This window comes from Melanostigma gelatinosum (genome assembly GCF_949748355.1).
Source record: "Melanostigma gelatinosum genome assembly, chromosome: 18".
In the NCBI taxonomy this organism is placed as follows: domain Eukaryota; kingdom Metazoa; phylum Chordata; class Actinopteri; order Perciformes; family Zoarcidae; genus Melanostigma; species Melanostigma gelatinosum.
In genome coordinates, this window is record NC_136651.1 from 9635181 (window position 1) to 9649391 (window position 14211).

A 14211-nucleotide genomic window follows, 5' to 3' on the forward strand; every position below is an offset into this window, starting at 1 on the left:
ATGCTTCAGTTTTGATATGGTTTGTATATAATGTCTGTCTTTCTTCTTTGTTTTTCTATCTTTCTTGAACCCTTCCCTTTCCCCCCTTCTGCTTTGTTTTCTACTCCACCTCTGCTCTCTCTCTCGTTTTGATTTGCAGGGCATTCCCGGCGAACCAGGGAAGAGGGGCAAGATGGGTAGGCCGGTAAAGTTTTGTCTCAACATACTTTACAGATAATCTTGTCAAAGTGTGATGAATTGTGCTCGGTTGACTGTGAATGTATCATCTGTTATTCATGACTTTTGAAAGAAAAGACGGTGATGGGGGAGATGGTGACAGATCTCAAACAACGTTCCGATGACGATTTCAAACTCGTTCTTCTATTTGGGGTCATATTGAGAGCTTCTGGTGCAAAGACTTCAACACCTACACTGCACATGGGAAACGTATACGGTCTGGATTTACGTCATTGTCTCGGCTCATTATTTCCATGGTTGCTTGAAGGGTTAACTGCAGCCTGAATACATGTGGAGTCCCACCAGCAGCCCATCGGAGTCTTGGATGTAACAAGAAAAGGTGTTTTTGTTGTGGGGAAAAAAGGCTTTTGGTCCCCCTCAGCATGGAGCTAAGCCACTTGGAGGAAGCCGTCGGCTCTGCTGTTTGTGTCAGATAGTGTTCAAAGTCAGTTCGACGGACTGTTTCAGAAAGAGTGTGTAACCTTGAAACTCACGGCTGAGATCATTTTGCAGCTGTTGCTTATTGGCTTTTCTGTAAATAAGGCATTTATAGACCAAAAAAGTCATGAGCACACGCGAGCCAGTGTCCGCTTAGTGTGAGGTTTTGAGAACGTCAGCCTATTCTGTAATTAGACAAATGTTTCAGAAGCAGCTGTGGGTGCAAATTCATCGTGTTTTAGGCTTTGGATCATGTGTTTCCATTAGGTATGTGTGTCCTCGCCACATGAACAGGGCTGCATTACAAGAGTCCCAAGCTGGTTTTTCAAGATAGTTTGCGGCAACAAAGACCTTTTCACAGTTCTGCCGCTGGTCATGCAAACCCAAAGGTCTTCACATGGAAGTGCTGTCATCACGGCTTGGTCTTTTCCTGCTACAAGCAAATCCTGAATGATTTTATGACAGCCGCAGCACTGCTATTCAAGGCTGAAAAACAAATGAATATATATGCAGTTCTGCAGTTTATGCAGTCAAATTTAACAGAACAGCAGAGGAGTAGCGGATGCCTGTTATTTTGAGAATTGAAAAGCCACATAACTGACCTGTAAACGTAAGTGGAAAACACACACACATCATCATTTGATTTCTGTGCTCCTGCATGGAAAATGTAACGCTAGGACACTCACAAGATGATCCCTGAGAGATCATCCTTCTCCTCCCTGATGCCTGATGGAGGACAAAGAACAGAAGAAGCACCTGAACTGCAGCCAGACATTTTAATGGCCATAACCACAGCGCTATAGTGCTCTGTCGAGGAAACACACACACACGATCAGTCCACTGCAACCAAAGAGTGATGAGGGAATAGATCTAAAGCAGCGGTGAGACGAAAAAGTTTCCGAAGTGCATCGCCAACAGTTCTGCATTTCAGCTTGACTTCTTTTTTGTTACACTGTTTGAGGGTTTGGCTTTGTTTGTCTTTTTAATCGGGCTCATCAGTTACAGTTCTTTCACATCAATCCGTTATGAGGCAGTGAGTGCTGCTGCTGTGTTTCACTATTTCACATCAAAGCTGAGGAACATCATGTAAAAGTAGACGGTCTCATATGACTCTCATCAAAGGCTTTTTTTCAAGCGCTGTACTTGGTTTCCCACATTTGTCCTCCATTGTTACGGCAGCGGTGACAGCTGTATGAGCAATCCTTTGGGTCAGTGTTATGCTTCATAGATTTCTCCTGCACTTGTGCCTCCCCCTGCGCGCACGATCTCTTAGAACCATAAAGCAGTCTCATGCACTCTTTTGGTGGGATTCCAAATGTCATCCAATGGCCTAATAGGAACAGAAAATAGCTTTTTGTTACACTGTTATGTTCGCATAATTGACCTGACGGGATGTGTCCGTAGATTGAAGCATAGGTGAATATTAACATACCATGAGTCACAAGGATTTATCATTATTTCAATATGAAGTCAAACTTGTGGGTAAAAAAATATACTGCAAACTCAAACACAAAGAGTTGCCTTTCGTCAGCAGATTCTTTTTATATTTATTTTAAGCCCAATCACAGCTCAAAAGAAATCTCTAAAACGTCTCTACTTTTTCAAATAACTTTCTGGAGGTATGTGCAGCAATTAACAATTGTGGAACAACGTGTGGCAGCAGGAGTATGAGTGCTTCCGGATGGTCGGGTTCAAGATGCACTGGCCCGCTTGCTTTCTGCAGATGCGGAATGTCTTTGCAGCACCATCAACTGCTAGCATATCTCAGATTAGCATCCCGTTTACTGCTAAATGGACAGAGTAATTACTCAGCACTCAGCCTAGAACAGTTGGCTGCCCACACCCTACAGCTGAGGGATTTAATGTATATAATGGGGCAATTATGCTCTTATTTTGAACATATTTCAGATAACTTTGTGTCTAATGTTATGTTTGAGTCAGTCAAATTGTCAAAATTGCTGTGCAATTACAGTAGCAGCACTCTTGGTTAGCGGTGTTTGTGCAAACGTCCTTTTTAAATTTGACTCCATAGTTAAAGACACAATGATTTACTCTACATTTACGTTTGTGGTACTGAAGGTCCATCATTTTAGCAAACCCTTCTCCAATGAAAAGCACGTTTTTAACATATTTTTATGTTGTAGAGTTTCTTTAATTCTGTAATTGAGGGATGTGATTTTTATTATTGAGGCAGTTTTTGTACAGTCAATTAAATCAGCATTGGATTTAACGATGTTTGCTGTACATTAAAGCGACTATAACCAAAATATTTTCCTATTAATCACAACTTTCATCTGGTTTATGTTCCCCTCCACTCTATGGAGATTTATAGCATCGTTCAGCTCATTGTTTTGGTTTTCTGGACCGTAACTGTTTTGTTCCACTCTCGGGACTCTCATAGTTTTGTTTTCAGACGCAGCAGGCAGCTTTTCTCATCAAAAAAGTTCTTAAAAAAACCAAACAGCATAGCGGCGCTGGGCAGAGACCAAACAGCACGACTCCAAATGAAAGGCAATGTTGCTCCGTATCTGCTGGATGTGTAAATAAGCAACTGCTTGCTAACAAAGTGGCCGGAAACAATAAATGGCACATATGTAAAAGCAAACAGCACAGGACCCATGAAATTGAATGGATGTCTGAGTTGGAGTGTCACTGATTGTGTGCAGCCGAACATAAAAGCTAGTCTCTCTCTCTGTCCTCAGGGGTTTCCAGGGGACTATGGGGAGAGAGGACCACCTGGACCAGATGGAGAGCCAGTATGTCACACATCTAAATACATAACCAATCCACATGCTCACACACACACACACACACACACACTGAGTGCGGTGGTTTCACTCACACACCTACCCCCTGCTGTTTTACTATTGGCATTGTGGCTGTGCTGGTGAGTAAATCGCCTGGCAGTCTGGCAGTATGCATGCTTTTTCTCTCTTTCATTTGAAGTTAGTTCTTTGCTCCGGACAAGTTTTACTGCCGTATTTAATTTCGTCACATCCCGATAATTCTACTTGCCACTCGTTTTTCAAAAACCTGCACAACGTTAAGGGGGGCCAGTTAACTGGCATGTCACACACACACACACGTGCACACAGCCCCCTCTCATAAGCTGTGATGAACACTGAGCCACTCTTCTGAGCATGTTTGTTTTAAAAAGAGCCAATAACCCCTGAAACTTGCTCCTTCTCCCTCTCCCTTCATCTCACTGATTTTCTCTCCTCCTCTCTGACTAGGGGGAGCTGGGAGCCCCCGGTCCACACGGAGTTCTTGGACTGATTGTGAGTAGCAGTTTGTGTGTCTTTCTGTGTGTTTTCCTCAGTCTAAACATCCTGTTTTCCCAGACACTTATTCCAGCAATACATAGCTGTAAAGGACTGTATTTAAGTGAAACAGAATATGCCTGCTTAATTGGGGGGGCAAACCTCAATTCGCTCTTATCATCATTTACACTGCCAGTCCCTTTTAGTGGGAAACTAACCACTCTCCGTAGGTTCTTCACCACTGTAAACATGACTAAAAGAGTGAAAGTGGATGGTTTTTGGGATCCAAGACGGAAGAGAAAGTTAATAATCGTAGAGGCTGAATTATGCGTTTTGTCCCTCCCACTTCCTCTCTTGACAAAACATGAGAGTGATCCACTGACCGATCAAACTGTCCTTAACGAGGCATCTTGCTTCCTCTTGAATCCTCCCGCCCACCCATCACCTTGCCCTCCACGCCTGCTCAGCCTCACGACAGCCACATCATTGTGTCTGATTGCAATGCCTCCCTGGTTTCTCTTGTCGCGTCCCATCCTCATCCGTCCCTGCCGCTCGTCCTGGTCTATTCTAGGCCACCGGTGGTGGTAGTAGTAGGCCTGTAATCGGAGGACTCTCTGATTACAGCTCTTCTCTAAGCTCCGTATCCTCTGCATCAAGTATACTGTGTACAGTGCACACCAGCATGACTGCACTGCAAATATGTGAATGTACAAACACCCTTCTTTCAGGCCACAGTTGGAAAAGGGTTGTATGTAAACACCTTATCAAGAAGAAGAAGTAGAGGGGCTTTCTGAGCAGCAGTGCTATTTTATTAATTTCATTGTTTCTCTCTATATTTCAAAGTTTCTGTCTGTCTCCATAGATATTTTTAAACACACCATCCTCTTCCTCTTACTCTGCTTTGAGAGGATGGAGGTCGAAAAGGTTGTGGTCTTGGCCGGAATTAAAACTTGGCGCCCCCTGTGGCATGCATTCATGATAAACCTCGAAATCTGAATTCAATTAAACACATTAGTGAGTATAATATGTTGGATTTCTTCATGCATATCTTATTTGAATACATTAGGTTTTCCCTGCTGAAGAAGAAACATTTTAAGCTTTCAATAACACCCTTTGTCATACATGCAGATACAATTTTCACAAAGAGACAAGTATTTATTACACTGAGCCAGGCCACCATGTAGGTCTTTGCAAGCAGAAAATGCAGCAACTGAACATAACTCCTAGCAGCCTGTGATGCTGTGAGAATTTATCTTTTGAATTTGGTCGTATATTATCATCCATTGTTTGGTGTTGCGTGCAATGTGACGGCCGTATGGATAATCTGGAAGCAAGACAATGAGGCCTATTCTTACAGAACGTGTGTGTGTGTGTGTGTGTGTTTGTTAATTAAAAGTCAAGTGTTCTGAAACATGTGTTCATCTGTACTTTGTAAATTATCACTAAATCATAATTCTGGCGGCAGGGTGACATGGGACCTTTGGGAGAAATGGGCCTTCCAGGACCTAATGGACTGAAGGTAATGCTGAACACACGCACACACACACACACACACGCACACGCACACACACACACACATACACACACACACACACACACACACACACACACACACACACACACACACACACACACACACACACACACATCTAATACAAGAGAATGGAGTTTGCACAGAGCAGTTTTTAGTTCCCATGAGGGGGATTTTTGAGGCGAGGCTTGGTTTTGGGGGTCCCTTTCTAACCCATCTGTTGGTGCTTGTTCTAGGGTGTGCCCGGAAATCCAGGAGAACCAGGACTGAAAGGTGATAAGGTGATCTGAATATTCCTGTTATTGGCCCGTGTTTGAGCAGCATGTGATGATGGATATGAACTCCTTTGCATCCCACTGTAGCCATCTCTTTCCAACCCTTAGACATAGAGCATGCTTTCATTAGGTCCCACCCTCAACCACACAGATACAAACTTGATGATTTTCTTTTTACTGATGTAAAGCACGAGATGTGACAGGTTTCTCTCATTTTCACGAATATGAGTTCTTGCTGTGTCATTTCTATGAAATCCTTCGTGCGATATGTTTCCTCTTTTGCCAGCAAAGAGGTGGTCTGTTGAATAAACTTAAAGAAATAGTGTGACATTTTCGGAAATAAACTTGAATTTCTGCATAGAGTTAGTATAGAAAATTGATACCACTCTCATATCTGTTTGCCAGGAGACACTTAGCTTAGCTTAGCATAAAGATTGGAAACAGAGGGAAGCAGTCAGCCTGGCTTTGTCCAAACGTAACAAAATGTGCTTACAAGCACCTCAACGGCTCACTAAGTAACACACTATCTCATTATATCTCATTATATGTGATGAGAAAACTCTAGAAAGGCACTGCATTGAGCTAAGAAGTAGTCCAGTACATTTCAGTTTTTGTGTGAATTAAGATAAAATTAATGAGTTGATTTTCTTAACCTTTGGGCAAAGCCAGGCTAGCTGTTTCCCCCTGTTTCCAGTCTTTAAGCTAAGCTAAGCTAAACAGCTCCGTATTTACTGTACCGACATGAGAGTGATATCAATCTTCTCATCTAACCATCAGCAAAAAAAGTGAATAAGAGGATATCACAAAATGTCAAACTATTCCTTTAAGTGAACTTAAATATGAATAACCTTTTTGAACAAATGTTACAAACTCTTACTGTTTGAAAGACAATGTAAACCAAAAAGATGGTTGAAAGAAAACAGGAACATTTGATTTGTATTAAGTATTGAGTTACTTGAGCTTCTAATGACTGCTCGTATTAAAAGAATACACCAACATTATGCATTGACATTTGTTGGAAGGCTACTCAGACCAAATTGTCTGTAATTACTACTCTGTTGAATACTGGCTTATTCTACAAGACGTGGGTGTGTACAGGCTGGAGTAATTGCCATCAGTGCCTTTCATAAAACAGATTGACGCCATATGAGGAACTTGGCCAATGTGACGAACTAGTCTCATTGTGTGAGAGTAATTAGTATTGTCTGTTGAGAGAGCTGAGTGTGACAAAGTAGGAAGTTACAATCCTTCCTAATGTTCTTTATTTCTCTGTCTTTTTGTCCGTACGCCATCCGTCCTCCTGTTCGACTCCTCGTCTCTCCATCAGGGTGAACTTGGGATTCCTGGAGAACAAGGGGAGATCGGGTACAGTGGAGACAAGGTAGATCCCCCACAGCAAAACATCTATACATGTACACGGACAAACACGGACGTACATGAATCACCACGCACAAACTGTGCCCTGCATGCTGCGTCCAACACACGCGTCCAGACTTACACAACTTTTGTTGCAGAAATGTGCCTTTGTTAAATGACCTAAGCAGATGTGTCTAGTTTATGGGAACTCTTATGTAAACCCTCCTCGTTTGTCTGTGTGTGTAAGCAACATCGAACCCTTTAAGCATCACAGAACAGAGTGATCCCAACAGATCACAGACACACCGAGCAAAGTCATGCATGTCTAATGTCTTCCCTCGAAAAGAGATCAGGGTTCTGCATTTTGCTTGTGAATGCTGTCTGACTGTCTGTCTCAGTTTTGATGTGTTGTGTTTGTATTGGACAGGGCGTCCAGGGGGCTCCAGGTCTACCAGGCATCCATGGGAAATCAGGACCACAGGTTAGCTCTACAAGCTGTAGCCTTATATTGAATGGACAGATAAGCAAGGGGTGAAGACCTCCTCATGTATGTCTCTGCAAGAAAGCCAATAAGCGTAATAAGACGTTTCTCGGGTTCTCGTTTGTCACAGGGCAAGATAGGAGAGCGAGGCCCAGATGGCACACCTGGACCGCCTGGTCCTGAGGTTTGTATTGTTATTGCTGCGTTGAATGTGTGAGTCTATATTTCAGAAAGACAATAGAAAACTTTTTATTTTTTTTTAAATTGATCATGACAGGGTTTCCCGGGTGACATGGGACCTCCGGGAGAGAACGGCCTTGAAGGACTAAAGGTGAGTAAATCCCTCATCTTGGCTGAGTAGTCAAAACATGAACCAGATCGAGACAAAGGGTCCGTGGGAGCAGGTCTGTGAGGGTTTACGTAGTTTGCTCCTAGCGTTGACAATGCTAATAGGCTGATATTTTGCAGGTTAAACATTTTCACCATCTTACTTGAGTGCATTAGCATGCTAACGTACAGCTGAGGCTTAAACCAAAGTTCATTCTTTTGAGGCTGTAATTGAACCAAATGTCATGTGAATCCAATAGCTGTTGAGATATTTCAGTCTGGATCAAAGTGTTGGACTGACTGACCAAAAGCCACACCACTCATGGCTAAGAATATGTACCTAAATACACACATTTACCTTTACACATCAGCATTCATTTGACTGCTTATTACCCATCCAGGGAAAGCCAGGGGCCAGAGGTTTACCAGGACCACGAGGGGTGCCAGGCTTGGAGGTAAGACTGCCATATACGCCGCCCACATCAGAATAACCACAAAGCTCCAAAGGGCATTAAAAGTGTTATAGCACCCGGCTTCTCTTTACGGGGGGCTGCTTTATGTCCCCAAACATAATTCCTGCTAATATCAACATCATCTGTTTCCAGGGAGATGAGGGCGCGATCGGACCACCAGGCACAACAGGACTGGAGGTGAGTTACAAGATAAACATGTGGTGTTGCCGGGCTGGTGGAAATGAAGGAGAGCGAGCTGATAACAGGCATCACTGTTACCAGTAAAGCCTGTGAGAAAATAGCATTTATGTGTGTTTAGTCATGGTGTGTGTGTGTGTGTGTGTGTGTGTGTGTGTGTCTATTGTGTGCATCATAATGGTTTCATTCCATATTCTTTGTATATCTCTGGTAAACAAATCAAAGAGTTAACACAGGAAGCTTTAGAAATATCTCTGAGTCGATGGAAACCCAACATCAGTGTGAAGCTGAATCTGTTTTCATGCTTTGCACCGCAGCAAAGTAATGCACAGGCTCGTGTTTAGCAGAACAATGAAATCCTTGCATGGGGTCTGCAGAGGAAGCCCACTAACGTAACTCTACACGAGGCCTTGAATGTGTGATGTCAGCCTACAGAGTTATTATAAATTGCTCACTTGTAGTCTCGGACACCTTTTAAAATATGCAGTTTGATTGAATTGCTTGATTTTAATTGTGCATTCAAACGTTTGTTAAGTTCCTCTTGATTTTATTCGAGGTAATAAAGTCGGTTTCCGTTATGGATTGCTCTCGGTTTGCATTGGAGAGAAGCTGAAGATATGTAGGGTTGGAGTTTTATGGAGGTTGTTATGACTTGTCCCTTGATGGTTGTGCTCTCACAATGAAGGACAGCCTGCAATTCATACTCTCGGCCACCAGGGGGCGATAACTGCCATCGCCGAGTTTATAGGTGGTCAGATTTATAGTTGCCATAAAGTGCTAGAAGATGTTAATGGCTCACTGCAGAGGTATAAGATATTTGCTGAGTTTATTCCTCAAATGCTTCAAAGCAACACACAGAAAAATGACATTTACAATCACAGATAATCTTTTAACCCCACTCATCTCACTTTTTTTCACGATTCCAGACCCTCCCTGTTTATCTTTTACTTCTTCCTGATCACTTTCATTCCAACCCCCTCCTCTCCACCCTCCCCCTGTCTCCAACCCACTCACTTGTCTCGTTCCCTGACCCCTTCTCTCCTCCATCCGAGGGGAAGTGGTGTATGACTCCTTCAGGAGCTGTGATTGATCTCTGGCCAGGTGCAACAGGTCCTCCTATACTCCTCCTCAGCCAGCTGTCTTTCAGCTTAACTGCTCCGCTCAGAAAGACACCCTGTCTTCAGCTTCTGTCTCCCTTTTTTTTAACCATCTCCCTCACCTCCTCACTTGCTCTCTCTCTTGGTGCAATTTCTGTTCTTTCTCGAAGTATTTGTTCCTTTCTTTGGTCAATGCGATCAGTCACAAACATAAATCTTAATCAGGAGATAAGAAGTCACAAATCCTACAGCTCATAATAATTCTCATGTCACTACAAGAATCAGCTTTTACTGTGTGCTTCTGAGTGAAATACAGTGTTAGCCTGTACTGTCTTACAACCTTTCTGGAGTAAAACTTTGGAATTGTTGAGTCATTCAGTCTTCAGGAGTTTGGCATCGACATCTCTGACCTGGAGTTATTGCTGGTAAAAAAAAAAAAAGAAGCACTTAGCCCCCCTCTTAACCCCGAGAATTACTGTCCGTGCAAGAGGAACATTAGTCATTGAACACTTTCCCAGCCTGCCAAAATGTACCATCAGCATTACCTGTACATGACGCCACAGCACGTTTCAGCGGCATGTTCAGTGAGTTGTGGACTACTTCCCAGCTCACTCCTCAAACTGTCATCTCATAGGAAGCGGATGCTTTATATTCAATGTTAATGATTCATCAACTGGCAAGTGTATGTCTTGAAAATCACTGTTCATTCTTGTCCTTTTTCAGGGTAGAATGGGCAGAAAAGGTTTTCCTGGGAAGGTTGGGCCGGAGGGAGTTAAGGTGAATGAAGTCAATACTCACAAATTATTTTTTTTCTTTTGCTCAAAATATGAAAAATATTTGTTTAATCATTTTAAACAACAGACTCATACTATATTTATCTCTGCAGGGAGAGGCCGGTGTTGCAGGAATAGTTGGAACCATGGGAGAAAGAGTAAGAAACGCTGACATAGCCACTTCTATTTTTTTCCAAATGTCGATTCATTCGACCATCCAACACTGAGTCTGTGTATTTCAGGGTTTGGTGGGTTTCATCGGACCTGTGGGAGAGGCGGGACTGGCAGGAGAGAAGGTAAAACAACTTTTTCTTTCCTTGTAAATGTATTTATTTAAGTCCTTACAAGGTAACTGTCAAGACTTAATGTTGTGCTTAATGTACATTTAGGGGGATCGAGGGGAGATGGGTCATCCTGGACCACCTGGAGAAAAGGGAACAACGGTAAGACACAATAAGGAAGAGCGAGTGAGAGATTGGAGGGGTTTAAGTTTGATAACATTTGAGAATGATCACAAATGATTTCCTGGGTTTGCTCTATCAAAAACAAAAGTCTAAGAAATGGTCATCGTAAACTAAAATGTGTGTGTTATTCCCATGGGAATATACTGACGTGTGGGATTAGGTCAATACCGTAAGAATATGCCAAAAGGGAAAGGAGGCACATCAACCCATGCACAATTTAGGACCATGTTTTCTAAGCAGTGGTTTAGCACTCGGCGGGAGGCCTTGAGCTGGAAAAAGTCGTAACATTGGTTTAAACAAAGGAGGAAACACTTCCAGTGGATCACTTCCAATTTGATAACAGCCTTGACGGTAGTTAATGGTCACAGGAAGTGCTGACTTCTCATTCTCGAACACCTAATGCTACTGGGATTCGCTAAAAAGAATAAAGAAACGAAAAAAGCCGGTGATCCATTTTCAGACATCCATTCATCTTTTGTTTTCAGTCTGCAGGACGCCTGAGTGCCCCCAAAGGTCTTGTGTTTGACGGGCCTTACTCTTACCTCTGTCACACACCCACCTTGCTCTCTCAAACAGAGCAAATGGCCTCTTTGTCATGTAGTGCCTGTGTCTGATAAGGAACTAATGGATACTGTATGACCGGCTGGAATGGATAAGAATTCAGTCATCATTCTTGCTGAAACAAAGAGATGTTTCCTGCTGGCTGACAGTTGGATTTGTCTCAGGATACGACCACACACACACGCACACACACACACACACACACACACACACACACACACACAAACACACACACATGTACACATACTTATAAGGAAGTTGTCTGCACTCTCAGCTGCAAAACAGAAACAGACCCTCTGGAAAAGACTGCGTCATACGTGGTGATGGGAGCTGACCAGCAGACATCGTAGCTGCTAACAGAGAGCTCAGACTGCAGGCTTAGCATGAGATCAGAGCTGCCTACTGTGCTATGGCTTTGCGTATTGGTTCGATTTTATTTCTGATCTGAGTGGTCTGACTTAAAAATACTCCCCATTACACAGTTATGCTTTTACAAATGGTCCGGCCAAAAAATGAGGTCCAATAAAGGGGAAAGAAAAACAGCCAAAAGCAATATGTTTTCACATATAAAATCATCTCCTCAGGTTGTCTTTTCTCTTTTCCCCATTGTAGCAATAGATTTTCTGTCTAATGTGCTTTTCTGCAGATGTATGTTTGTACTTGTGTGTGGGTGCATGTGTGTGCGACTGAAATCCAATTTATAACCTCAAACATTATATGAATGTAGAATTCAGTGTTTCTGTCTTTAAAACCTGTCTAATAAAGTCACATTTGATGTTTTAGAGTGTCATAGTATCGTTCATATGACAGGATTTTGTGTCAGGTTGTAATCTATGTGCTGTGTGTGTGTTTGTGTCTGTGTACATATGATAGGGTCACCCAGGGACACCAGGGGAGGCGGGGCCTACGGGACCACCAGGAAGACCTGTAAGTCACCACTCTTTCGCTCATTTTGCACTTTCTCTCTTCTTTCCACTTTATCATTTTTGCAGATGATAGTAAATAGTCAATGAGCTGTATGGTTATCTGAGCCTTAGCGAGTATGGCTGTGTCAGAAAAACCTGGCACATGATGATAGCTAGAAGCTGAACAGATCAACAAAGATGTCTTTGCATCTGTGTATAAAAAGGCATCTTTTTTTTTTGCAGTTGTAGCTTGTAGCGTTAACAAGCTCCATGTAGAGTCTGCAGTAAAGGTTCCTTTGAGCATTATGGGAGCTGGCAGCCTCCTGCTGAACCTGCGTTACCCTTCTGTCAGTCAAAAGCGCAACACCTATAACCAATTAGAAGCTGCCCCTGCCTCCCCTTGCCCTGTCCTTGCCACGGTCTGGTTTGACAGAGTGCGGGGCTGAGCATTGGTTGAAGGTGGGGGCCACTGAGCCACCAAAACAAACATAAATATGGGGCTCTGGGGTTCAGCAGGACAGGATTCCTGAGCAGGCCCTTTAATTGGTGTGAGTGACAGATCTAACAACAAACCCCATAGTGTGTCCCCCCCCCCCCCGGGAGCTCTGTGCTCTGCCAGTGTAAACCTTCGTTTTATCTCCCCTTCCCTTTTTCCTTTCCCCCTCTCTTTCCCTCTTCATCCCCCTTTTCCTTTGTTTGTCAGGGCTCTTCTGGAGCGGCTGGGCCAGCCGGTACCAGAGGACCCAAAGGCTTACGGGTAAGTTTGAAGATTCACACCTGTTGCTTTTGCAGCTTAGCTGTTGACTGGTGTTCTGCAGTCAGCACGTCATAGCTCCCAGCCTTTAGGACAGATCATAAACTCTGTAAAAGAGTTCAGCTCTACATCACTTTGCAGTTTTGGTGCATGCTGTGATGTGGGTGAGCATAACAAAGTGATACGGAGCTGCCTCTCGACTGAGGTCATGTGTGTCTAACGCACATGGGCGCTTGCATAACACACTCTCGGGTTCAGAGTCAAAGCACGAGTCTGTTCCATCTTTTCAGAAGTCAGTGTTCATTATAACTGCAGGAAGAGCTCCAGTGATGTAAAACAAACAGCTCTTGTTTTTATTCCATGTGAATGGAACAATGACTATTCGTTGAAGGCAAGGCAAGGCAAGGCAAGGCAAGGCAAGTTTATTTGTACAGCACATTTCAACAACGAGGTAATTCAAAGTGCTTCACATAAAACCATTAAAAGCATCAAAACATAAGGCAAAAGAAAAGGAGATTTAAAAACAATTAAAGAAAAGGAAAGAGCCTCCGTCAATCCAGCGACACGACATATGTCCTGGAAAATGTGAATGTGGCTGTTCTGAAGGTTGATTTGCAGATACATTTAGTACAACTGGGGAAACATGATTGATGGGGAGATTAGCAAAGCAAAGTTTTCATTTTTGGTTCGCAGGAGGTTTCAAACTCATAAAACATCAGTCGCAAAAACCACAACAGCAGCTTTTAGACCTGTGACAGTTTCAGAATCAACTGTGGAAATCCAACTTTATATTTTCCCTTTTTTATCACATCACAATACTATCCACCTGATTTAGACATTTAATGTCTGAAAGCCTTAAGTGGGCTTGTTTCACATTAGCGTTGCACATTGTGCCACTACTGTACATCCCTGTATGCTGATTTTCAATAACTAAAATGAATATGTCAATTCATGGTGAGAATTGGCATTGTTGCAGAATTGTTGAGTTTTCAGCTATAACTATATTCATTTTTGCATCATTCCATTTCGGTAACTCACTGGCACTCCTGAAGTGATTGGAGGGTTCAGTGTTGTTCGATACACCTGTGCTTCTCCTGTTAAATCATGTGAAGCAGTTCTTCTG

At 43.0% G+C, this 14211-nt stretch overlaps 1 protein-coding gene across 2 annotated transcripts in view; it reads left to right on the forward strand.

The window, feature by feature from the left end:
* col27a1a (collagen, type XXVII, alpha 1a) overlaps positions 1–14211 on the forward strand; it is a 62253-nt gene that overhangs the window by 33277 nt on the left and 14765 nt on the right. For both annotated transcript variants that reach the window (XM_079290147.1, XM_079290148.1), the window contains exons 12-28: positions 140–184; positions 3357–3410; positions 3888–3932; positions 5380–5433; positions 5682–5726; positions 7048–7101; positions 7504–7557; positions 7688–7741; positions 7835–7888; positions 8286–8339; positions 8490–8534; positions 10355–10408; positions 10518–10562; positions 10647–10700; positions 10794–10847; positions 12303–12356; positions 13038–13091. In XM_079290147.1, the coding sequence (XP_079146273.1) occupies positions 140–184; positions 3357–3410; positions 3888–3932; positions 5380–5433; positions 5682–5726; positions 7048–7101; positions 7504–7557; positions 7688–7741; positions 7835–7888; positions 8286–8339; positions 8490–8534; positions 10355–10408; positions 10518–10562; positions 10647–10700; positions 10794–10847; positions 12303–12356; positions 13038–13091 (873 nt within the window). The remainder of the gene's footprint in view (positions 1–139; positions 185–3356; positions 3411–3887; positions 3933–5379; positions 5434–5681; positions 5727–7047; positions 7102–7503; positions 7558–7687; positions 7742–7834; positions 7889–8285; positions 8340–8489; positions 8535–10354; positions 10409–10517; positions 10563–10646; positions 10701–10793; positions 10848–12302; positions 12357–13037; positions 13092–14211) is intronic.